This window comes from Aptenodytes forsteri, unplaced genomic scaffold, assembly GCF_000699145.1.
Source record: "Aptenodytes forsteri isolate BGI_AS27 unplaced genomic scaffold, ASM69914v1 Scaffold12, whole genome shotgun sequence".
In the NCBI taxonomy this organism is placed as follows: Eukaryota; Metazoa; Chordata; class Aves; order Sphenisciformes; family Spheniscidae; genus Aptenodytes; species Aptenodytes forsteri.
Genome location: NW_008794161.1, coordinates 49,480 through 76,545, shown reverse-complemented (window position 1 = coordinate 76,545; position 27,066 = coordinate 49,480). Strand labels below are relative to the sequence as shown.

Here is a 27,066-nt window from a genome sequence, read left to right as displayed (position 1 = left end):
ATGAAATTCGTTGGCATAGATGTTTCTCTCTTCATTCTCTTCGCCCTCACTGCTCTTTGGAATGCAGGTGAGTGACTTTCAAAAATTTTGCTGCTTTTAACTACAAACTTTTTTGACTTCTGAACTTCAGAATACACACCTCGGTAAGAAATTACTGATACCATTTGTACAAGCTAAAGCAAAGGCACACGAGCTGGCTTTTACCGGCACGGTGTCATTTTCAACCCCTTCCTCTGTAATTTCCAGAAGGACAGTGGATCTTTTCTGTAAGTAAACAGACAATCTGGAGAATGCAGTAAATATTTTTAAAGACACAGAACAACTTTCTAGCTCCCTATATTGAACAAGCATTTCTACCTCCATCACAGGCAGGTTTTCTGGTATAGAATGAAGGCTGACTTTTATTTCTGACTCGCTACCATTCCTGTTCTTTCCTGCCACACACCCACATATTATCCCAGGATAAAGGAGGACAGCCAGCAGAGAGAGAGAAAGAGAGAGAGATATTTTACTACCTTTTCCTTTTTTTGATCTCTCCACCCTACAAAAAACCAAACAGCCCTCCCTGTCCCCCCACCCCATACACAAAACAACACTCAGTGACATTTTCTCCTCATTTCGACAGAAGCTGACATACCTGGAACTGCAAGCAATTGCTCCTAAGCTCCATGAGGGGCGACCGTAAATTCTTTCTTCCTCTCATAGTCTTGTTCATACATTGTTAACGACCTTGGAGGAGTAGGTGAATCCAGCAGCTTTTGGGATGCAGTAGATTTCTCCTTCCCAATCCACTAGAATCAGATCTGCTGTACTCTCAGATTCAGAAAATTCCTCCTGTCTCAGTCCCACAGATGCGGATACTGCTGATCCTGTTTGTAGGTCCAGCCAGTATGGAGGCTGAGCCTCTATTGCAAAGAGGCAGATACACATACTACACCCACCACATGAACACAGCCAGCCACGCAGGCGAACACAGAGCAGTGCTTTTACTGGCACCCAAATAAACACAGACAGCACTCCCACAGACCCGCACACCACCCAGTTCTGTTCCTCCTCTCCAGCTGATCACACTGGAAGGTCACTAGCAAAAACACAAACACACCCTTTCTCTCCAGATTCACAGACCCACCACATTCACAGGTATCTTGCATGCTAGCGTAGGCTTTAAATTTGCCTATTAGCTAAGCCCAGATCCCAAGTCCCTTACATGGTCAACAGCTCAGACCTTGGGTCTTTCCAGGTGCAGGTCTCCTTCTTCTGACTGGCTAGTTCATCCTGAATTTCACTTACCACTACAACATGTGTGTGTGCACGCACACACGAGAGCAAGGTGATACAGAAAATAGCAACAGGATTTAATAAAATGGCTATGGTGATGAGGTGCAGGGCTCAGAGAAACGTACTGACCAGCAGCTTGTTTATGTGTGACTGGTTCCTTTTATGTTCCCTTCTCTCCATTTTCTCATGCTTGTTCTTCACCATCCACCTTGACCCCTCCCTTTCTTTTTGTTTGTGTCCTCCCGAATAAGCAACCCTCCCCTGATTACTTTTTCATCATTGGTCCCAATTTTGCTACATCCGTGTCCAAATTTAGAATTTCTGATACTTACCCAGGTCATCTCAGCTTTGCATGGTATTACTGATATAGTTACCCAAGCAGTGTTGCCCTTGCAAGATTCCACTCCCCAAAAGGTCCTCAGTGCTCCCAGTTGTCTGTGCAGCTTGTCCATCTCACTTAACTCCCCCTTAACTGTTTGTGAAATCCAGCTGTTCCTCACAGTGTTACTGTAACATCTGTCAACTTCTCACTGTTTTATTTGTGTTGAGCAATTTTTCATCTCATGTCCAGTAATTACTCATGGTCTGTTCAGCTAGACCTCAGCCAGACCTAAGCCAAGGGCCTAGTCATCTGACTGTGTGCCTAGTCATCTTATCAGCTACCTTGTTAAGGTTAGACTCAAATAAAATGCACAGAAGAAAGATATTTCAGTAGCTTTTCATAATCTCATATTGGAGCATGCTTTGTCGCTAACATTAGCTTTCCATTCATCCAAGAGCACTAGCCTTCCGTCCTCATTGATTCCCGTACAGGGTTGACAGTGACGGGACCCCATTCTGGTTTGCTTAAGACCTACTCTCAGAAATAAACACAATTAGTGACACTCACCGAGGGGCTTCTCTGCGAATTTATCTTTTTATTAGATGTAAAAATACCCATGGAGTTGGTGAAATTATGTACTGGCTGGGGGGTAAATAAGTATATTTTTCTATTCAAAATGGAGCAACCTTAACAGGCAGGTAATTACAGCCTTCACCTAAATACACTCCTAAACTAACACAACCAGCCTACTTCATTTATTTACAGTAGTCCTTTAGATGATGTACTTCTGTTTCAGAGAACATCTAGAAGAGTTCAATAACATTCCTGACTATGTTTTTTTCTTCCTTTAACAAGGAGCTCAAGACTCTTGCTCACACCGATGTGGGGAGCTGCTTGGTACCTGTTCTTGCCAGGTGACGTGCCAGTCCTTGGGGATTTGCTGTCCTGATTATAAAGAATTTTGTCTTCAAATTTCTCCATACTCAGGATCTCTGATGGGAGGCAAAGACTTTTTGATTGAAAATACAGCTTTTAATGCCTCTTCTGTGCTAACGTGCAGGTGGGCCATGATTTTATATTCTTCTGCCAAAGGGAGGTGAATCTTTCTAATCTCACTTTCCGACAACAGGTAATTACCACAAAACAAGACTTGTCTATACAGGAGTGAAAACTTACTTTGTAAAGTTGTCAGAATCCTGAAACACAGAAAGGTTCTGCTAACCCTCACCCTCAAGGATACATGTTGTCTGTATTTCTACACAAGATCATTTCATTTAGGTCGAGTTATTGTGCGATACAATCGTTACTCTGCTAGTTCTTCCCTTAACATATCAAACCAGTGACTTTTCTAAAAGAGCTTCCTTTCAGGGCTCTTTGTTGTCAATATTTTTTTAGCATTTCCATTTTGTGAAAAAGTATTCATTTCTTAATCTGAATGAGAAAGCAACAAGAAAGAAACGTAGGTAGGACACCTTATCTTTTTCCTGTAAGACAAAGCTGTGATCCTAAGCGCGTCAGCCTGTATCACACTTAGGTACATGTGTCACACGTGCAATACATACGGTACACTGAATTTTACTGACCCCGATGTCCTGACATTCTTTCCACAAAAGGCTCTGAGTGAGATTTTGGAGTCCTTCCCATCTGGGTAGCAGCACCTGAAAAGGTTTTTAGTTCTTCATCGGAAAAACCTTTGACCAAGGCATTCATTCTGTAGAACCCAACTGTGTACTTGAAATTACCTGCACAGTTGCATTATCATAGCCAATACAAACGCCAGTGCAGACAAGCAAAGGTACTGCTTCCTGGCAGGCCCCAGCTCCCTGTGGTACTCGGAGTAGCTATGCAGTCACCATGCATCAATCCTGAAGAGTCATGGGTGTGATTACACTTTAGCGCACCGGGCAAGAGCCCTAACTAGAAGCAGATAGTTAAATAATGAGCAATGAGTTCTGAGTTAATCTTTGCAACAGAAATTCGAGAACAGCATGAAATTACTTTTGTTGTATTCACAGGACTTACCAGCAAAAAAACCCCCACAAAACCAGAAATTTGCAATGCCTGCATGTCATGGTCAACGCTAGCCACCCTGTAATCCTATTAATCCTATAACATCACCTTTGTCTTCCTGCTGTCCCTTTGTTATTTGTTGCTAATTTAACATGCCCCTCTCCCCCAGTAATTAAACAGTGAATCTAAGGCTTGCAGGTTGCTGTGTATTTGTGCAGTGCACAGCAGAATCCACACTGGTGTAATAAGCACAAAGTACACATGAATTTTTCCAGTTTATATTCACTGCTACAAGCAAAACAGCCACGGGACTTGGAATGATCTACACATGACACAAGGTTGCTTAATGAAACACAACTGAGACATTCAGAATTTTCCTTCTCTCAATGGTGACACTGAAAAGTGTTTTCAACATCAACAGGTTCAAGAAGAAAATCAATACCAGTGGCTATGTTGCTACGGATGGAAAAGCCCACTGCATCTCCCCATTGCTGTATGAGACTGGTTTCATCCCTTTTGAAGTTTCTACGGATGCTGGGCTGACATTTCCATACTCTGGAACTTGGTTATCAGGTTACTTACCTAAATCTACAGTATCCCTCTTCTTTCTATATTCTTGCTCCAGGGATGCAAGATTATATAAGCCTTTCCCTTTTGATCATTTCTTCTTCCTTAACAGGCTGTTTGACCTCAGAAAAGTCATTCTTGCTGCCCTCGTGTTAATTCATATTTTGAGAGATGAACTTTCCAGCAATTGAGTTCTGCTGCTATACAGCAGCAGCATTAACTCATAAAAAGTCCTGCTTAAAAATTAGGTTGACCAAAACAGTTCCCTTCTCGTAGCTACTCCTATCGGAAAATAACTGCATCAGGGTGTTGTAATCTAAGGACTACAGACATTAGTAAGGGTTGCGTTGTCTCAGCTTCAGCTTACTCTTTTCGTATCACGCATCCTGTTAGAAAACATACACAGGGGAAATACTGCTAAATCTTCAGTAATATAGTGGCACCTGTTCAGGGCTATGCAAAGCAGAAATGTCATTAATCTTTTTTTTCTGTTCTGTAATGCAGTACATCACAGCAAAGTTTCGGATGGAGAAAAATGCACGTTGGTAAATGAGACAAAATGGCAATACTATGGCACCCCCAACACTGATGGAAACTTAACCCTTACCTGGGCACACCAGGCACTTGCAGTAACCAGCATCAACATAGAAGTCTGGGGATACCAGGAAACAGGTAAAGTGACGCTTTTCCTACCTGCGCACAAGCAGTCATCACGTGTAACAGGCGCAGAGCTCTGCACAGCATGCGATCACTTTCACTGAGCCCTCAAGAAGAGATCTGCAAGTATAAATAAATCATTACAATAATGTCAGCTTTTCCTCTTCATTTACGTATGGGTGGAGACATCTAATGTCAGTCTTGTGGTAACGGTCCTTTTCCAGCGTCCGAAATGATTTTCTTCCTCTATGTGACAGGTGATAGTTACTCGGAAAACTGGTTGGCCGAATGGAAATATCTTTATACTTTGGCAAAAGAAATCCCAAGTATAAATAAATCATTACAATAATGTCAGCTTTTCCTCTTCATTTACGTATGGGTGGAGACATCTAATGTCAGTCTTGTGGTAACGGTCCTTTTCCAGCGTCCGAAATGATTTTCTTCCTCTATGTGACAGGTGATAGTTACTCGGAAAACTGGTTGGCCGAATGGAAATATCTTTATACTTTGGCAAAAGAAATCCCCAATACTGGAAATTTTTCTTTCATTCCTGTACCTGCTAAAGGAAATTACAGTACGTGGGACTTTGGAATTTTGAGAATTACACCCAGCAACTATTGTGACGGGCAGAGGCAAGTACATCACAACATTCATTTATCATAGGTACCTTATTATTGCTTCCTGTATTAAAGCTGCTGTCTCCTTTGATGTTTAAAACTGGGACTCAGGCTACATTTCACATGAAAAAATGGGGAGAGAATTGGAAGGGCAAAAGTGAGAAAAACTCATGGGTCAAGATAAAGACAGTTTACTAAGTAAAGAGGGGCATGGGCACGGAGGAAGTAATGCAAAGGCAATGGTTCACCACCTCCCACAAGCAGACCGATGCCCAGTCAGTCACCCAGTAAGGGCTGCTTTGGAAAAATTCCCCCGCGGTTTTATCGCTGAGCACAATGGTCTATGGCATGGAATATACCTTTGGTCAATTTGGGTCGGGTGTCACAGCTGGGTTCCCTCCTAGCTTCTTGCCAACCCCTATCCTACTCCCTGGGGGCCAGTGTGAGAAACAGAGAAGGCCTTGACGCTGTGCAAGCACTGTTTGGGAATAGCTAAAACGTTGGTGTGTTATCAGCACTGTTTTGGTCACAGATCTAAAACATGGCACCATGGGCTGCTATGGAGAAAATTACCCCACCCCAGGCAAACCCAGTACCCTTGGCAAGCTAGGACCTGCTGATTTCTTTTGTCACAACTGTGGAGGAGGCCTTAATTGTGGACCTTTTGTCACTGCAGCCACAAGCCTTCCTCTGCATTTAATTTTTTTTCTATTTTGTATGCAGGTCTTTGCATTCCTACAGATTTTATGCCCACTTCCTTTTATTTCATTGTATATTTCCCCATGATTTTTGGTGATTTACCTCTGTAAGTACTCCATACATATTCTGAGCTTGGGTAGATGTTCCTTCATTATTCTCCCACACATCTGCAGTTTTTGATGTAGATGGCGTAACCCCTGTGAATGTATAAATGCCACCTCTTCAGTGTTAGAACATATTACTAATACATCAGAACCTTTTTTAGCATTTAGGAGTGGCTACCCATAGAAGGGTAACCTTTTATCTTTCTAGAGGGGTTTTTTATTACACTTCGTGTATGGTATTTTTTCACGGGTGGAAAGCAGAGTAGCCTTGGAACACTTCAGGGATTCTGAATGCTTTCTCCCTATCTATTGCCATCAGGCCTGATACTACTGGGGCACAGGGTTAGGTTTTTGTTAGAGAATCCAGACATTCTTCATTCTGGCCTAAATGTGTTGGGGTTTAAGCGGCATGGACTCTGGCAAGCATCAGCCAAAGACCTTAATTGCTCTTTGATCGCATCTTCCATGGCAAGCAGAAGTGTACACGCGCTACCTGCAGCTTGCAGATCGGTTATAGCCTTGCGTTCAGGTGCATCTATGCTCTAGCAGCTTGGCCCATTCTTCCTCCTCCTTCATTAGTTGCAAAATGCCTTCATGGCCTTTATCTTGTTTTCTCCTTCCAGCTGCAGCACGTTCCTTTTCCTCCTTTCAGCTGCAGCATATTGCTTCCTCCGTTGTTTACGTGCCTTCTCATGCCAGGTGGTACAATGTTTGCTCATTAAAATCAAACTCAGAAGATGTCTGTTAGTGAGATTCCCATCCCCACATAAATGGAACTACGATGTGAAAAGGCATGAATAGAAAACCTGTCTCTAAAAAGATCCATGTAAGCCAGAATCACAAGTGCTAAAATGTATTCTGATTATTGCATACTCGCTGCATGCTGTCATGTCACCATCTAAATTAGGAAAATTTTGTTTTACTGTAACTTTTTGCAGGAAAAAGAAAGCAGTGGCCTTTGTAATGAAATAACAACTCGCAAGTTGAAAGATTCTTTGTAGTTATAGTTGGTGATTAAGATACAGTGTTACTGTCAAAACAGTGCTTGTTCAGCTATCAGATCTATTTTTTGACTCTTTTTTCCCAGCAACATTCCATCAATCTGGAGCTCAGAGCATGCATTGGCTTGGCACCTTGGGAAAGACTTCAGAAATGACCCAAATGCATGGGCAACTGCGAAGTGTATAGAATGGGACAGAAAGGAGGAGAAGCTTCCAAGCTTCATGGAAGAAATTATAGATTGCCCTTGCACCTTGGCACAGGCAAGAGCTGACACTGGCAGGTTCCATGTAAGTTATTAATCGATCCTCTGGCTTATTAAGGTTCCAAGTAGAAGCTTAGGGAATGCCATACTCCCCTCACACCCCTGTTCCCTCTCTAAAAGTCATTACAAGGAAATGAAATTATATTTAAATTTGCACAAGCAGCGTGTCAAATGGCAGAGGCAGATACAGCTTATCCAGGTAGTATGAATAAAAAAAGTGCCTGTAGGATAGCAGATGGAAATCACCTTCAACAGGGAATTAAGACGGTAGTTCCAGTGGTAGACAGAAAACACTCAGGGAGGGCAGTGAGCTCTGTGGCGCTGGGAGCAGGGACGACTTCTTTGAGATCCTACAAGATGGCAGTCTGTGTTTGTAGGCAATATCCCATGCCGGAAGAAGCAGGCCACATTTCTGCCTAGTATATCATAATTTGCTGCAAACCCTTCCGCCTTGTACTTCAGAGCTCAAGTCCACAGCTGTAATCCAGTATTTTCTGTCTCCTGCTTCCTTCCCAGCTTCACTGTTAACAAGGAACTGACAAAAGCTAAGAAATCAATTGCCATTTAGCCTACGCTTTCACTTACAGCGCTGATCTGAGGACTAGATAGGGTAACTTCCTCTCCTATTTATGATACCAAATGATAGCAGTGTGTTTATGCATATTAAAAAAAAAAAAAAAGTTATGCAGTTTTGTTACTATCCTTTCCTGGTTATGAAGCTCCAAACATGATATGAGGAAATGAGGACATGAGGAAAAATTTCTTTACTGAAAGAGTGGTTAAACGTTGGAACAGGCTGCCCAGGGAAGTGGTTGAGTCACCATCCCTGGAGGTATTTAAAAGACGTGTAGATGAGGTGCTTAGGGACATGGTTTAGTGGGCATGGTGGTGTTGGGTCGACGGTTGGACTCGATGATCTTAGAGGTCTTTTCCAACCTTAATGATTCTATGATTCTATATGTATTTTAAATGATAGTTAAAAGCACATGAAGAAAAAAAATCAGATCTACTGCACTGCCTCTGTCTAAGAACATAGGACAAAAGTTAAGTTTAGCCTGGCATGATCTGTATTTGTTATGCACTTACAGTTGAATTCCGCATCTAGCTGCATCCGTTCTTCAAGGTCTGTTGTGATAGACTGCAAAATGCTCAGGTTAGACTAACATGTTGCTCCAATCACTTCAGTATTAAATTCACTGTTTTTCCTATCATCCCTTGCTACTCAACACACAGCCGCAGCCAGTTCATTTAGACTTTACACATATGTCGGAGACAAAGGGTGGGGAGAGGACATGAAAATAGAAAGGACAATGGGGAAAGAACCCCATTAGGCATGAGCATTGATCTTTTTCAGACAGATTATGGCTGTGACATTGAAAAGGGGAGTGTGTGTACTTACCACCCTGGCGCTGTGCATTGTGTGAGAGCCGTTCAAGCCAGGTAAAAAAAATTTTTAAAACTGCATTTTTTTTTTATGACTTGTTCTACCTCAGAGATGGCAGTGTCACAGAAGTCACAGAGGTCTCTGGACTGTCAACTCTCAGGTTCATAGCAACCATTGTTTCCCTCTTATTCATGTATTGGCCTTCATTGCTGAGATGAAGTTAAGGCCTTAGATTTAATAAACAATTAATTGCACTGTGCTAAACCTTAGGATACCTAAACAAGCGATAATGTCTAAAAGAGATTTGATTAGGCCTAATTAAGCCTTTCCTGTATTGGTCTACTTAAGTTCAACAAGTTATTTTTTGCACTCTTTCTGTCAGAACAATTTTAAAGAGTGCTGTGTTCGCGTAGCTATAAGGCCTACAGAACTTCCTTACTGCCCTGGTTAAAAACCCCTCCCGCCCTATCCCTAATCTGGTCTAATTTATAAGAACAGAGGGGAGGCTGGGGGGGGGAAGTCTAACTGGGAGGTATCATCTCTGGACATCATATAAAGCTTGGCAACCAAAACATTTAGCTATATCCATAAAAAGGCAATAGGTAACCTCTAAATATGAATGGACTTCACGGAGCTGAACGATGACTTTCTTCTCACTGCTTTTCTCAACCAGTCCCCGGTACGCGGCAGGACAGCAGTGTTGCTATGACTCCACAGGGACCCAAATCCTCACGCGTGACTCCACAGGAGGCAGCACACCTGATCGAGGCCATGACTGGGGTTCACCACCTTTCATGAAGCCTCCCCGGATACCTGGCTTTTCCCATTGGCTTTACGACGTCATCAGCTTCTATTACTGCTGCCTGTGGTCTGATAATTGTCACTTCTATATGAAAAAGCGGCCCTCCAGCGACTGCAGGACGTATCGCCCACCTCGAGCTGGTAAGGGCTTTGGAATTCCATTATGGAGTATAACTTTTTGATACAGTGTTGGCTTTTAGAATATTTGCATATGTATGTATATATGTCAGTTGACAATGGTGAGGGTAGAATGTCCTGTGGAAAATTTCCATGGAAGGTTTCTATTGGTCTATCAGTGGCAAAATCTGTATGTGGTTTTTAATTGTCCTGCAAGGTTTTCTGCTGTTGAGTATCTCATTAACCTCTGGAACCTAAATAACCGAAGTTTAGTAGTCAATGTCCATGACTTCCTATCATCAGTGGGCACTTTCTCAGAAAGAAGAGGTTTAGGGATGGTTAATGACAGCTTGGCAGTAGCTAGAAAAGCTGTTGTGCTGAAAAATGCTACTTTTATAAAATATGGAAGTTTTACCATTTACAAGTATGTCTATTGTTCTTGCCCCTTGCTTTTAAGTAGTCCTCAAGTCTTGCCATATCTCTATTGCTGCCACGTGTCTTGCCTTCTCCTATGCTGCCGGGGTACCGAGGTGTCCAGCAGGATTGTGGCCTCCTGTAAAGAAGGAAAGTGCAAAGATGCAGCAGTTTGCTTCAGGCAAAAAGGAGAAAACTGCAGAGGGCACTGAAGGAGGTAGCTAGGATGGGATGTGACACAACATGAGACTCTCCCAGGACTAGCAATAGCAGAGAGTGAAAGTCTTTCCTGATTTCCCCCATGAAATTTTCCTGTCTGGAAGCAACAAAGGAATAGGGAGCTGGGAGCCGAGTGTGATAATGAGGTTGGAAGGGCAAGGTCCTCGCCAGCCCATGGTCCAGTCCTGAGCAAGGCGAGCAGGGCGGACACGGTGATGACAGCAGCAGTCAGCCGAGAGTCCAGATCTCCAGATGAGTTTGTGGTAACAAGGCAGGTCCGAAGGAAAGCTGAGAAGTCAGTCTGCCGGACAGGGTCAAAGATCTGGTCCAGTAATGGTAACCAGGGTGAGACACAGTCCAGCAATTGTTGGGCAAGTCCACAGTGACAAGGCATGTCCAAGGACAAGCCAGAAGGTCAGTTGCAGGTCTGTGCAGATCAGAGGTCCGAAGGAAAGCTGAGAAGTCAGTCTGCCGGACAGGGTCAAAGATCTGGTCCAGTAATGGTAACCAGGGTGAGACACAGTCCAGCAATTGTTGGGCAAGTCCACAGTGACAAGGCATGTCCAAGGACAAGCCAGAAGGTCAGTTGCAGGTCTGTGTGCAGATCAGCAGGGTTCATGGCCAGGCGCAGGCATGGCTGTGTTGGAGATGGAGCCAGGTGCACCTATGACATAGCTCAGGCAGGGACTGAAGGCCTGGGCCTGAGCTTAGATAGAGCCCATGGGCAGAGGGTATAGGTAGAGGGCCCGGTGGGACTGGTCAGTGCAATTAAGGCCTATGAGTGTGCCCAGGGCCCTGACAGTTCCACTACAGGAAAGAAAGGCTACAACATGCCTCTCTTAAGCAAAGACATATTGATGAGGGATGTGAAGCACATGGTCTTGCAAAAAGATTCCCAAATGTGCTTATGCCATTACATCCATCTCTCAAACATGACAAAAGTCCATCATGCAGCTCTCACTAAACACTGCAGATGCTCGTCTTTCTCCTAGAAAGTATATGCCAAACCGCCTGTGCTACCGCAGAGCCAGGAGAGTGTTCGTTAACCTTGTGCAAGCCTAAGCGTCTGAGAAAACTAACCCTCAAACGCCACAGAACCTTCTGCAAAGATCTCAATGCTAAAAGCTTCTCAAAGTATGCCAAGGATGGATGGGGTGCAAAATCAGCTCAAACAAAAAAAGTCATCTACCTTGGTACTTACAGAACTCTCCTGGAACACGGGATGCTGGGCTTAAACACCTCATCTGCCCGATGTGAAGAAATTACTTGAACCTATCACTCAGGGGCAGGCCTTCTTTACTGTGATTTTCTGTTGTGAGTGTTTGTTTGCTACGTGCATTTTGGTCTGAAAATCCCAAGTGAATGCACTAACTGCTGAGGAGAAAAAAAAAAAAGGCCTTTCCCTTGGTCTAATGAACCTGATTTATGGAGGGGACTCTTGCTCTAGGGAAAGATTGAGAGAGACAATGATCCCAAAATACTAATACTTAACAATCAAGCAGTTAAGGACCTACCTGTTACATGGATGTCCTTAGTTGTTGAGAGTCATACCTCAGATAAGATGACACAACTTCAATGTTTTTTTTGCTGGAGGGGAGAGGGGCCTTCTGACCTCTTACTGATATAAAAGGCAAAACCAAGGATATCTGCTGAACTCCAGAGAGGCTTTGGGGCTGGGGATCACATCTATCTCTGTTCAGGCCAGATGAGCCTTCAAAGCCCCATCCCATTTCTCTGACTGTCACTTCCAGCTACATTTGGAAGCTCCATGGTGAGCTGCTTCTGGAATAGCCCTTGTGTTCATGTTCATATCTCCCCATACATTGCATGCAAATCAGGCTTCTAGCCTGACAGCGAGTATTCTGGTAGGGGGTCTACCAGGTAAGCATTGCTGCCCATAACAGCCTTTTAAAGTGCAGCCCTAAATGTTGGCCAATGAAGATGAGAGTAACTGGAATGACATTTCTCACTGTTCCCACAGTGCTGTTCAAGGTTGTAATGGCTGTTCTTCATGTCACATTTACCATGGATCAGCCTCGCATTTTTTCCTTTGTTTAAATGCCATTCTTTGGATCGCCACAATGAGATTTTTTTTCTCGTCAACCTAAGGAGATGAGTAATGAGTTGTGGTTTTTGCTTGTTTTTATTTCTCTTTTTGCTTTTAAAAACAGCATCTGCTTTTGGGGATCCTCACTTCGTCACATTTGATGGTCTGAACTTCACCTTCAAAGGCCAAGGAGAATACACGTTGGTAGAATCTGATCTCACATCCCTAAGAGTGCAAGGGAGGACACAGCAAGTACACTTTCCCAATGGTAAGTTGTTAAGAGAGGAAGCAGTGATGACAAGGAATAGCTTCTGATGTTGCTTGGTTTGCACTTTACAGCAGTCCTCCTATCTTCTCTAGTCTTCTCCTTTTTTGGCCATTTGTGAAAGGTCAACGTTTTGAAGCTAATCAGAAGGCAGACAAATGTTCAGGAAAAAAATAACTTCCTAATCAAAGATTATTTTCTAGTTTTATTGGGTATAAGTAATGGAAGTGTAAGGTTTTCTGTTGTGTTTAAGAGTTCAAGAAAACAATTCTCATTTCTCTCCATGCCCATTCCCATCTGTAAGGAAACATAAGGTCAGTTCTAGGAACCAGTCAACAGCCGTAGCTCCCAGCTGATGCATTGTGATAGTATTGTAGCTGAAAATTAATAGAAAGCAGGTAAGCGTATGCCCCGCTTTATTTTCTTTCTGTGTTATGTGTATATGCATGCATGTGTTGACAGAGCAAAAATGTCCCAGAAGGAGCTGAGAAAACATAGATGGGGAAAAAATTCTTTCTGAGCACCTCAAGCTAGCAGAAAAGTACAGAATGTCTGGTGAGAAGCTGGTTAAGGGGGTCATTTTTTTATTCAAAGGGCCTGATTGTCCTGGTCTCTTGGCTTGTTTGTAAAATGAAACCTAGGGCAGAATAAGCTTTCTGGAGGTACCTGTGGCCTTCATCATTTGAATGGGAAGACTGCAAACCAGCCTGTAAGAAGGAGATTGCCATATACCTGCATTTTAAAATGAAGGAAAAATAGAGTATGAAACAGCAGAATGGGATCATGCTTCTCATGACAACCTGAAAAGCCTTATGTCAGATACTTCTGTTTATGCTTTTCCTGTATCTAGTGCTTGCCTCAGGAAAGAATATTTCAGCTGGCCTCAGGGATGTACTTCAAGGATTTGGTACTTCTGGTAGAATTATAAGGATGGATTAAAAATTGTCTGTGTGTTTTGGCACCCACGTAGACATGAATGCTTGTACTGAATATCACATTGGATAGGATGGAGATTATCAAGGAAATATTTTGCCCTTGATAGATTTTACTGTGTTTGTGGTTGAAGTAGCATGAGTCACTGAGCAGTTCACTCTGAAGATCAGTTTCTTAAATTTTTGTTCACTCTGTTTCCTTTTTCTGTCATACCCTCCCTGAAACTATCTTCGATTTTCCCAGGCCTTACTCACAGGACTGAATGTGCAAGAAGGAGATCAACCGGTCTTCTTACATAGTTCAGCCGCTGCCATTGGGATGAAGAATTTAGAATTTCCAGACTTTTTTAACATTAAACATTCTGCTTTCAATATACTATACTGGTAGGAGACTTATACTGTGGGGTTTTATGTGACTTATATGCTTAGCAATTCCCTCAAATATAAATAATGATATTTAATTATTTTTAGGAGATGTCTGAGGGTTTTTTGCCTGTATCATTATGACCTTCCATATTTACTTTATATCATGTTGGGTGTTTTGTGGTGGTGTTCTTTTATTTGGAAGGAACTGGGGCTCAGGTGACAGGCTTGTCTGCAGTGGCCATGCGGGAGAACAACTCTGATGTGATCGAAGTACGCTATTCGGAGGATTTGAATCTGGAGGTCCTGTTGAACCAGAAGGTTGTCAACTTCTCTGAGCAAAGTTGGATGGACCTGAAAGGTTAGTTACAAATATCAGCCTTGTAAGCTATTGTATTCCAATGGAGCCCATGTATAGTTAAAAATATCTCTAGATGCATGCGTTTCGACTCTCTTTTCAGTGTTCATTTGTGAAACAGGCTGCAGGACACTCCAAAAATTATGTAAGGAGTGAAACAAAGGACAGGCAATGTCCCAGCTCATTAGAATTTATTTCATTATTATATGACTTCTTCAGTTCAGTTGCTGCCAGTCTGAGGCAGAATCAGTGGTAGTGCACAGTTGGCATGGGCCTTGGTGAAAGAACTAAAACTGAGAACACGGGGGAGAATGCCCTTTCCATCCAATTTGCCTACCTGGCCCTGTCTTTATACTAGCCCAGTGCATGGATTCCTCTGGCCTTTGAGACTGATGACAGCTACAATATGGGCAGGAATATAGCCACCAGAATTATGGGCTACACATCTCCTTCCAAATAGCCACAGATCAAGCGTGCTACAGAGAAGCACACCGTGGCTATCTGTGTTCCCGTGGAGAAGTGTAGCAGGGAGTCATGGTTAGGGTGAGCACCTCAGAACCTGCAACCTTCCTACTACTACTCAGCATCACTGGCAGTTAGCCTAGCTGTAACTGGAAGCACCTATGCTGTGTCCAGGAAGAGCCAGAGTCATCTGATTTGCCAGTGGGCTGGACTGTGGCACGTTCTCCTCTCCCAGAATGTCCAAATAACATAAATGACAACCTTTACCAACACCTGGTGCTTGCCTGAACTTTCTGGGATGTGAGAGGAGTATGAAGGGATGGCATGCAGTCCTGGCAATGACAGTGAAGTGTTTTAACAGGTGGCTTCAATGCCCATGTCTTCTATGTCCTCTTTCAGTGGCTTGTAGAGCAATGGTTTTCCTTCTCATCCCGTGGAGGGTGAATGGAATTAAAAACTCCTTACTCTACATTCTGCTTTGAGCTTACTGCATTTAATGCAATGAAACCTACAAGCAAAATGAAATATAGTAAAATATAACCAAAATATATACTAAAATATAACTGAATTTCACATTCACCTATCAGGAGCTCGCTTGATTGGTCAGATGTTATTCCTCTATTCTTCTGCTGAAAAGACTATGAAAAGTTGACTTTTTTCCTCCAGGGGTGTGATCATTTGATTAGTCTTCACAATAATTTGACAAATACTCTAAACTTTACTAGAATTTAAACAGTAAGCCTCCTATCCAGCAGAGGAAGTTTTCTGTGGCTAGCAATTAGTATTCCTCAAATGGCTGGAAAATATAATGAAAAGCAGAGGGAAGGCTACATTGACAAGGAGCTGCAGAAGCAGAGAGATGCAGGAAGGAAAAAAAAATGGAAGGGACAGTGGTGGGGCTTGGAGAAGAAGCCATATTAGGGAGGTCTTGACAAGACAATCAAGAAGCAGAGGAAACCTGTGACCACTGAGAGCGGTGCTTCCAGCTCACAGCCGCTCTCTGATGTAATCATCTCATATCTTAAAGCTTCTGCCCTGAGACACCGTCAGAAGGCAGTGCAGCTTATATCAACCATGGGCCTTTTTTTGCTACTACTCTGTAGAGCCATCTTACCACAGTTGTAGGTATGAAGGTGTGGCCTCCCTTTAAATGCTTCTCAGAATGTATCCCAGAGTGGAAGGGAGGAAAAGCTTTATAAAAAAAATGGTTAAAACTGATGACACAACAATCTGTTCACTATGGTTGATTAGCTATTTTGTCCTCTTCCTCTCCTTGTTATAGGTCTCTTTCTCCATTCTACAGCTGATCAGAACATCACAGTGATGTTCTCTTCTGGGTCTGGAGTAGAAATAAGGGGAAGCGGAGGATTTCTGACCCTGACAGTTCTGCTCCCAGAGAATTTTATGAATCACACACAGGGTCTCTTTGGGGTAATGAATGGCAATATAGAGGATGAGTATACCTTCAGGAATAAAACCACCATGTCAGTTCATGCAAGTCCCCAGCAGCTGTTTGAGTTTGGAGCTAACTGTAAGTCATTTCTCTGGTCTATTATTGCATTTTCTTCACAAATTCAAAACAGCTTGTGATTTACAGACTAGCAAATGAAGTCTGTGCTAAGCAACCTATACTGGGGAAAGAGAAGGGATTAAGAGAAGTATGCCCTCCTCTACCCAAGTGGGTAACATACCTAGTGGAATGATTGAAGACAGAACCACGATGGAGTGTCCTGCACTTTGTTCCATCAAGAGTCAGAGCTCATATTTCACAGCTTATACTTTCAGAATTCCATCTACTATGGTCAGCTAAACACAGCATCACCAGACTAAAGTGTTACAGAAGTATAGCAATAGCCAGGGTCAGCTATCTTTTTCCAGAATATTAGCAATGTTTTCATCAAGTACCATGCTGACAATTTAAAAATCATTTATTAAATCACAATTTAATAATTGTCCCTTTAAAAAAGAGGGGGGGGTGTATGTGTGTAAAAGAATGGCTGCTTTCAGTTAATGAAAGTGATTAAGCTGCTATATCTAGCCTGCAGCATTAGACTGGTCAGCATTCCTCCTGACATCAGGTTAGGAGATGGGCCAGAAACATGATGCAAAATACCCTCTGGCTACCAGTTGATCTCTGTATCAAGCACAGTGTAGCCGTACTCCAAGATTCAGATGATACAGAAAAGTCTCACTGCTCCTACTTCAGGAAGTTTCTGATTCAGCAGAGTGAAAGCAAAAAGCAGGGCCATGGCAGACATGATAAATTTAGGGACATGCAGGGTTAGGATTTGTGTTGCTTGTAATGTTTGGTTTAGCTAGCTCTGTCTGAAGTAATTCTTTATCACCATTTTGCCAGCAGGCATCTAAAACCATCTTTATGTAAAATCATAGCTACACAGTTATTTGGATCTAGTTTTAAGTAATTGATCAAACACTAGGTTAATCAAACACTAACTTTAGTGCTAAGTTAAGATGCTGCATATGAAAAGCATATGAGTGGAAGGAAGCTGTAGCGCTTTGTAGATCTCTTCCAGCTCTAGCTACATTTGCATAAATAAGCACTTGGATTAGTAGCAGAAGGTGGTATAGGTCTGTAGGCAATGTTACATATGAATCTCTCTCTCTTTTTGTCTCCCAAGGGGCTGTTGAAAATGGAACTTCTCTCTTTACTTATGACACAGAGTTTTTACTGAACAATTTCTTTTATGGGGAAAAGCACAATGCTTCCTTTCTGCCCGTGTTCTTTCCTTATGAAGACCCAGCTGATCCCCTGATCAAAGAGATGGTCTTGCTCTGTGACTCTGACCCGTTCTGCAGATTCGATGTCCTGACAACAAGCAGCCTTCATGTGGGAATTTCCACAAGACAATCTCATCAGAGTCACAAGCTGCTGGTAGAAAATCTAAAGCCAGGTGATACAACATTTCACAAAGCATCCATCACTACAGTTCTTTCTGCAGGGCATCTAAATAGGTAACACTGTTTGAGGAGGCTTTGCTCAACTGTAGGTTCACACACCTGTAAACACTCTCATCGGGAGGAATTATCCTTGTACCAGGAAAACTTGGCACTGGTAGGATACTTAGACAAACACAAAATAAATTTCTTTCCATTTCTTCCACTACTACCCCACTGTGTAGACCCTTATCTTCATTTTCTATGCCTTCACCTGTCTTCCTCGGACTTAAAAATAAAAAATTTAAACAAAGTCAGAAAGTATTGTCTTTCAGTTAGCCTAAAAATCTTCGTCTTTCCATGATTTGCCACTAAAATGCCATTTGAAGCATTGTGATGGAGATTTGCTAGTCCAAATCCAAAATACTTTAACCAGATATGTCTCTTTTACTAGTGATCTCTTGTGGCTGGCTGGATCATCCAACCAACGGAAGAAAGAATGGAACTGCCTACCTGCTGGGCTCAACCATCCATTTCATCTGCAATCAGGGCTATGAACTCATTGGGTCGAAGGAAAGAATTTGCCAAGTGACGGGGGCCTGGTCTGGAGACACGCCCAGTTGCATCCCGGGAACAGGTCTGTTTCCTTTTAAATGTTACAAATTGACATTAAAAAATCATTATCACAAACAAGACAATCTCAGTATATGATGATGGCACTTGACAAAAGCAACTTCTCTTACTTGGGAAGACATTGCACATGAGATCCCTGGGTTTCTAGAAAGACTAATATTCAAATCTAAATAACAGGTGGTTTATGGTGGGTTTTTATTTATTTATTTATTTATTTATTTAATGTATCTACTGTTTCTAAGGGTTTAGGGCTACATGCTTCCCTTTCTTTAGGTTTGGCTGAAAGGCACTGGTAGGCATGCTTCTTGAGTGGACAACCTAAAATAAATTTCAAACTCAGTCTTAGAAAAACAGGAAAGCATAGTACTTAGTTAAAAATGATTCCGTAACACAAAAATACAAAGGCTACAAAAAGAATCCTTATTTACAGCACTGTTTTCATGTAATTTTCTTACGTAAATGTAATGTTCTTTTAGCAGCTTTATAAATATATAATCTATGCATACATGCATACACATAGAGAACTGGAGATTACTGAAATCCTTTAGTATCCACATAATTTGAGCTATTTTTCAAGTATAAATGATGGCAGGACCCCCAACCATTTGTTGTCATGCTTCGTTCTGTCATCACTAATACAGTTTTAACTTTCTTTGCAACTGACTGGGGCAAACGTATATCCAGTCTGAGCCATCTGAGGGGTGGGTTATGAAGTTACATATTATAAAATGAGTGCCTTAAGAGTAACTTTGCAGAAAAGGACCTGGGGGCCCTGTGGACACCTAGTTGAACATGAGCCAGCAGTGTGCCCTTGCAGCAAAGAAGGTTCATGGTGTCCCAGGTTGCATTAGGCAAAGTATTGCCAGCAGGTTGAGGGAGGTGATCCTTCCCCTCTGCTCAGCACTGGTGAGGCTACACCTGCAGCACTGTGACCAGTGCTGTGTTCCTCAGCACAAGAGAGATGTGGACATGCTGGAGAGAGTCCAACGAAGGGACAGGAGGGTGATTAGGGGTCTGGTGCATCTCTCCTATGAGGAAAGGCGGAGAGAGCTGGAAGCTGTTCAGCCTGGAGAAGAGAAGGCTGGGGCGGCGAGGGGATCTTATCAATGTGTACAATCTGAACATCAGGAAACACGAAATCACTGTGAAGTGTGACTGAGCACTGGGACAGGTTGCCCAGGGTGGTGTTGCAGTCTCCCTCCCTGGAGATATTCAAAAGCCATCAGGACATGGTCCTGGGCAACTGACTCTGGGTGGCCCTGCTTGAGCAGGGGAGTTGGACAAGATGATCTCCAGAGGTCCTTCCCACCTCAACCATTCTGCGACTCTGTGATTCGAGAGCAGACGCAGCCCACGCTTGTTGAAGGCTTCCACTCTTTTGTTCTAAAGGCTTATGTTATCTCAAAACATAATGTATTATTCTACAGCGGTAAAATTATTGTGAATGATGTAATAGTATTTAGTATAAATAACATAAATTTATTACCCCTCTTGTGTCACTACTATTAGATTATCAATTAGCCTGGGATTGTTGGATTTATTAGCAGTTAGGCTGTCTCTACGATTTACAGGAAACTGCCCAATATTTTCTAGCAGTTTTAACTTTGTTTTATTCATATGCCACATACACTCCAAATGTCCTCAAGATGGCGATGCTTCAAAGCACCAGGGTGATGTAAGGCCACATGGCATGTTGAAGCAGTTTTAATGCTGAGTTAATTGTTCCCGAAAGTACTCATCAAATAATTCATATCAACAGATTCTCCATTCTGAGCACCTTCTAAAGAAATGTGGAAAGTGCACTACACATCCGCAATGAATTCTTGGCCAGCTGACACGTTTCATCAGCCTCTGCAGGCCTGCACTAATTGCTTGTTCATTTCCAACACAGTTCTGCACTTTTAGTGATATTTGTGAGATGAACTGCAATGAGTTTGGGCAGCAGCCTGTGGACTTTAGCATAAGAAATAATTATTGAACATTTGCACATACAAAACAGGGAATGTTGCTTAATTTTAAATGGATGAGTGAACTTCTACGGAATGTTTTCTTGAACCAGCCATTGTTAGTAATCAATATGCAACTGATTGTGTTCACAGGGGCCAATCTCAGTAATGATACTATTTTGGAAGGAGTGAAACTAGAGGTATTTCAAAACATTTCTGTTTAATATGATAGGCCAGAGCATATGGAGTACTTTAGTTAAACTGTTGAAAATATGAGAGATTCAGATGTTTAGCAGATAATTTAGTATGCTTCACAGTTCACAGTAATAATAGATCGTCTGTCAAAAGTCTGAGAAGAATGAAATCTTTACAAAGTAAGGCCAGATCTTAAAAGTCAGTGGCAAAACATTTTGCCAAGCTGAAAGCTAAGAACATTTTTCCATTGCTGCCATCAACCGCATACATACTGGATAGGAGCCAGCCCGCCTCAATAAGCAAACTGGTTGCTGACATTTACACTAGAGAAAGGGGGGCAAAAAGCCAGCCCTGAGAGATTGGAGGGAAAGAATTGGAAGATACGCAGAGATTAACTGCATTCAGAATGATGGAGACTTGCTGCGGCTTTATGGATAAGCAAACAAAAACTCCAATGTTTTCCAGCACATGGTTTCCTGAAAGATGACAAAGAACAACAAGGTGTGAAAGAATTTTATTGATCCAATTGTAACAAAGACCTTCCTTATTATTTGATATTTGGGGTTATAGTTCATTTGTAATGTGAGCCAAAAATGATGATTTTTATCAGCCTCAGGAAGTTGGAGTATGGCAATGCTGCCCATAGCAGCAGGATACTGACAATACTGACAACTGATCGAGACAATATAAAATACAAATTGCATACAAGTTCTTAAATCTTTTTTTTTTTTTACCGCTGTGCCCTAATAATGGCATTCAAATCTAGGCTTGTTCCTCCTTTTGCATCATAAGATATGCTGCTGGATGTAAGTCTCTGTCTGAGAAGGTTATTTTATTGACAGGTCCAAGTCTCTCCAGAGAAGACAGGCAAACCAGTCCAAAGTTCCTCTCGCTTATGTCTAAACATCTAGTGTTTTTATAGCATGGACAGCTAGTACTTGCTTTCCACTAAATACATTTTTGCCTCTGGTCTAAGACACAGCTGAAATCCAGTGCCAGTTTTCCTTGCGTTGATTCTGAATTCAACAGAAATACAGAAAAAGTCTTCATGTTGTCAAAATCTGTTGTTACCGAGACCAGTTTTCTTCACTGTTTTCCTCTTTACACAGCAACATGCTGCTGTTTCACCAACATCCTTTTTATCAAGCCCTGTGACAGAGGGCCTTCGTGATGCCAGGAAAATGCTGACAAAATGAACGGACAGCACTTCCACATTTCTGGGCGCCTGAATGGGTGACCACTGACCTAGTCACTGTGATTAGTGGTCACATTTTTACTTCCAGCATGAACTATTAAAACGCACTTTTTCAAATTATTTCTTTCATGCTGGTCAAGAACACAGGGCCCAGCCCTCTATTATTCTCAGCTTCCAGGGGTACTTCACAGTGCTGTGCCCATTACACTTGCTGCAGTTTTGTGGCACATCAAATTCAAGCTCTGTATTGCAAATCACCAAGGTTTTTTAGTTGTTATATGCTTCTGTTTTTCAAAAGCTAGAACAGTTAAAATAAAGGCATGAGGACTATGAAAACTGCATAGGAAGAGAGACAGAAACAAGAAAATTGAACGCCAGTTATTTTGCAAAATCCATTTCTGTGTTTGAAATTTCAAATACAAATTATGCTCTTGAGCCTGCATGTTGTTGCTTTTGAGTTTTGCTTCCTTGAATTAAAGTTTCCATGGAAATCCTCTGCTAATAATTATTTTGCTATGCTTCTAATTACAATCCCACTGCAAGTCTTGCCAGTACCACAGCAACCTCCCTTCACAGAATATCACATAGAGGAAGAAAAAGAAACCATTCAGCAAATGCAAAAAGGAGAATCTAGTAAAATCAGAAGTAAAATGCAGCTAAAAATTATGAAATCTTAGCAATATATATACATCCAGTCTGTTTGTGACAGACAATAATTTGGTGTTGTTAAGGGCAATCTGGTTTTGTCTGTCTTTTTTTTCTCTTTTTTTTTTTTTTCCCCCCTCCTCTTCTCACTTTTAGGTTTCATTTTCCAGGCTCAGGCTCTGTGTAAATACAGTTCTCTTTGGAAAGTTGTCAGAAGTCTCATTAGTCTTGTTTAATAAAACAGAGAAAGTTGCAGACTGCCTACGTAGCATGGTCTCGAAATGGCTTCAACTTTAGTCAATGTTTTTAGGATATAATTTTCTCTTTTTTTTTTTTTTTCCCCCCTACTCTTCTCACTTTTAGGTTTCATTTTCCAGGCTCAGGCTCTGTGTAAATACAGTTCTCTTTGGAAAGTTGTCAGAAGTCTCATTAGTCTTCTGCGCTTTTTTTCAGATGAGGATGCCAAAAAACATTAGGTCTTCTTATTATGGAATTGTCTGTCTATCGTTTCCAGGAGACTGGCTGCAAAACATATTAAAAAAAAAGAAATATAACCTGAGATTATAAATTAAATACAAAGATTTCACAATAGAGGCAAATCACCACTGGACCAAACTACCGAGGGCAATGGTGGGTTCTCATCCCTTGGCAGAGACAGGGTACCTGCCGGTAAGGCGTGTGTAAGCCAAACAGGTTTTGAGCCTTGTACAGAAGTTACTGGATGAAGGACCAATGCCTGTGAAACAGTTTCTGTATCCCACTTCTTTCTTTAAACTTCAATATAAACCAAATTAGAAACCAAATTATCTATTCCAGGATCACGGCAGCGTCTGTTACATCACTCTGCCATCACTGTATGCCAGGCTGTGCTTTGGGCAGTTCTTCCTGCAGGCGTGGAAGGAAGGGCTGGCAAAAACACAGCCCAGATGTGTTAAAGCTCAGACGCACCACTGCTCACCTATCTCTAAATAGGCAACGTGCTCCCTGGTACATGCATATAGTGCTATCACTAGGTGCAGAAAAAGGGCAGAGCATTGAATCTACTTCGACCTTAGGACACCACAGTGTCTCAGAGCCAAGGAACTACACCTCAGTTTGACTTTCTGACACTGAACCTCGGACAAAGATTGCTCACACTGGGACTTGCAGTTTTTCAACGGTGGTACTCCAGCAGGTATTTTCCTTAAAGGATACAAAATTCAGGAAGCATTGTTTCTCCCAGACAGTTCACTCCAGATGCTGCATCTCCTAAATTTTTACCAGTCTTCTTATGCGTCATGAAAAATTTACCTGCGTGATATCTTTAGCTTCCGTTGCTCACTGCAGCCATACAGCATCCTGCTGGCCCTGTCCCACATCAGTAGGAAAGTGACAGAACTGGTAACCTGCAACTCTTGTAGAAAAAGAAAACAAGAGGAGATTCGTTATTCAAAATTTGTGCCATATCTGGTTTCTTTCTATCTTTCACATGTCCTTATTATGCAGTCGCAGAATTAAATTGACACTTTTAGCGTGTTCATACTGTCTGACGCTGTTCACCATACCCACATCAGAACAGTCACTTTTGCTCTCTTTTACATAGAGCATTAAGCAGCAGAGGCAGTTTCAAAATTTTAATGCCAAAATAGGGGCAATTTTTAAAGCAATCAAACGGTATGGAAAAAGGATTGAAAAATTGTCAGTTGTTGGGATTGGCAGTTCTACAAAAATATTGTACATTCATGATGTTGACTACATACTAACCACTAGCCATCCTTTCTTTGTGTTAGAACAGCTTTTGCAGCCACCTGCCCTAACTGTCAAATGTAGGAATTACGTGAGTTCCTAGTCTTTACCAGTTTGTTCCATAAATACAAAGAACAGTAAAATTAACACTGTATGTACGATTTAAGATATTGTCACATGTGACTACATTCAAACAGATATGAAGAAATGTATCAATGTCTTCCTGTTTTCTTGTGGTTGGTCTCTGTTTTTCAGATATCAAACAAGTAATTCTTCTTGGCTGTGTATTTGGAATAGTCGGTCTTGCAGTCCTGGCACGTCTGACTTTCTTATGTAGAAAGGAGAGGTAAGACTCAATTGAACTGAAAACACAAATGAACCTGCTAAAGAAATAGCAAGTGTTATGACCTTTTTAATCATTTTTCTCAATGACAAAGAAAGCAAACATGGTATTTTCCTGCTACTATCTTTTATGAAAAACGTCAAGTCTGAATAGTCCTTGTGTCCTGCTGGAAGACTACGAAGCAAAGCTGGAATTGTATTATCAGGACACGCAAACATGTGATTGACTGATTGATTGAGAAGGAACAGGACTTTTTGGTCAAAATAATTTATTTGTTAAGTGATAAGGCTACCTGATTAAAAGTGTTCTGTTTCAGAACAGGTGTGCTCATGATACCAATAGCTAAATTTGATGTATCATCTAAGGAATGCATTGCATGATACTGTAACTTTCCAGATATCTTGGAACATATTCCCACTTTTAGGTATGCATGAATTTGCCTAGAGAATGCTTATATGTCTCTTGTGCCAAAGAGGTGAATAGAATTTTAAAGATATATCAGTTTGCTGTCCATTCTTGGAACCTTTCTACCACACAGAAATAAACTCGCTATAAAAACTATTACATTTTTTAAAGAAATCTCTACAAAATGTTATGTGACTAGTAAATTACTTCTTTGAGGTTTTAGCCCTTTGTTTTAAAAGGTTGTTATGATTTCATATATTCTGTATATAATTCATTCTCTTAGCCAGTGCTAACAACACACTTAAAAAAATATTTTTGGCTCCGTGCCTTTCTAACAGGTTCATCATTGCAGAGACTCTTGAAACAGAACCCAGTATGATAGCTGTGTCCATCACTGAAAATACAGCCCACTGATTCTGAGCTCATTCATCAATTAACCGTGTCTATCAGAGGGCTGGAGAGACTGCTAAATCTTGCCCCTTCCCTTTAAATCACATAAGCATTGTTTTCTACACTTCACAGAGAACACTCACACCCAAAACACTTTTTCTTCCTCCCCTGTACAAAAAAAAAAAAGGATGCTCAACACAGGGCAGATAACTGCAGCAATTAATGTTTTTGCATACGTAAAAATGCATGGGCAAAGGACACCTCCTGTATTTTCCAAATTTTACACACACCAGATTCCCACATATAAAACCAACTGGTTTAAAACATTACTATTACAGCTGCATAGACTTCTCACATTTGGGAGCAGCTACTAGAACTGCTACTCTAAACTCATCAAAAACTAATACAAAAAAATAGAATGAAGCCATCAACCCTTCTGAACTCTTGTATATTTTGCAAATCTGTAGGTAATTTTCATATGCTACCAAAAGCTTATAGTTTATGAAAAAAATTTTGAGAGAGTTTAATAAAGTCCGTAGCACTCAGCGGGCTGTATATTTGGATAGCAATGGAGGATGCAGCCCTTTGTATAGCAGTAACAAATTTTGAATGGATAAATTTTAACTAGGGAAGGCTTATTAGACAATTATTGAATCGTGAAAGTCTGTCATCTACTGTATACTCTTCTGGATCTCAGAGTAAATATAACTCTATGACAAGTCATATGTTTTATATAGGAAGGGAAAGAAGTAGTCCTACATACTGTAGGTCTTTGAAAACTTCTGCCTCTGCACCCAACGCTGACAATCATCCAGAAAAGGAGCTGCTCTTGGTGTTCACAGCTAGGACCATACTTACATAGTAAGATAGAGTCAAGTATCTTAAAAAGCAGCAAGGCCAATAGAAATATGCAAAAATCCTAATCATTGAATGCTATGTGCTTTTAGATTTCTTTCTCCTTTAACAAACAAACAGAAAAACAAGTAGGGGCTGTATTTTCAAGCTTTCCCCAGCCACCTTTCTATCCTAAAAGCGGAAGATAAGTTTCTCAGACAATCACATGATTCTATGTGAGGGGCAGGCACCAAGGGGGGGGGGGTGTGGAATCACAGTATTTAGAATAAAAAGTGCAGGAAATCAAAATACCAAGGTGCTCAGTAAATTGGTTTATGCTTTTCCCTCTCAGTTAGTTGTGAGGGTTGCTAGGTAGTTGCAAATGTATCTATTAATATTTTGGTGATATGTTTCTCTTAGCAAAAAAAAAAAGCCAATGTAAGGTCCAGAATTTACCGCTGAATCCCGAGTTCCCTGCTCACTCAGACTTTTTTTCCTCTGTCTTTTTTGTACTCAAAACACAACCTTCTTTCCAGACCCTTCATTATCAGTGTTTTCAAACCAGTGACAGTTTCTCCTTTTGCTCCTATAATTTAGACCATTGTACTAGAAAACAGAAATTGAGCGTTGCACAGGGATAACAGCAAACCTTCAGTATTCTCTAACTTCATCAAATGTTGCTCAAATAGAAGGAGTGCTACAAATCCTTCAGTCACTACTTTTGGTAATTTAAATATTTTGAATCTTCAGTAGTGTATGACAGGGGAGGGATGTTGTTCCTTTGGGGAGGTATGTACTGGGATTACACAGAACTGGTACTTTAAAAATCAGTGCAACATTACTATTCCACCTAACCCAATATTCTCACCTTGATCTAAGCAATGACATTATGGTAACTACTTTAACAGTCACCTCTAGCCTTTTTTTTTGTTTAACTTTTTCTTTGTCTTTTCTTCCAAAGACGCAAAAGCAACCAGTAA

At 41.4% G+C, this 27,066-nt stretch overlaps 1 protein-coding gene across 1 annotated transcript; it reads left to right on the top strand.

Annotated features, from left to right (window-relative positions):
• SUSD2 (sushi domain containing 2) lies at positions 1 to 27,066 on the top strand. Its single transcript, XM_009280951.1, has 15 exons — positions 1 to 67; positions 2,456 to 2,660; positions 4,032 to 4,183; positions 4,682 to 4,849; positions 5,292 to 5,466; positions 7,342 to 7,543; positions 8,873 to 8,958; positions 9,576 to 9,844; positions 12,625 to 12,768; positions 14,266 to 14,421; positions 16,163 to 16,411; positions 17,520 to 17,792; positions 18,230 to 18,412; positions 24,370 to 24,460; positions 27,048 to 27,066. The coding sequence occupies exons 1-15, from the start codon at positions 1 to 3 to the stop codon at positions 27,064 to 27,066; spliced, it is 2,439 nt and encodes an 812-aa protein (XP_009279226.1).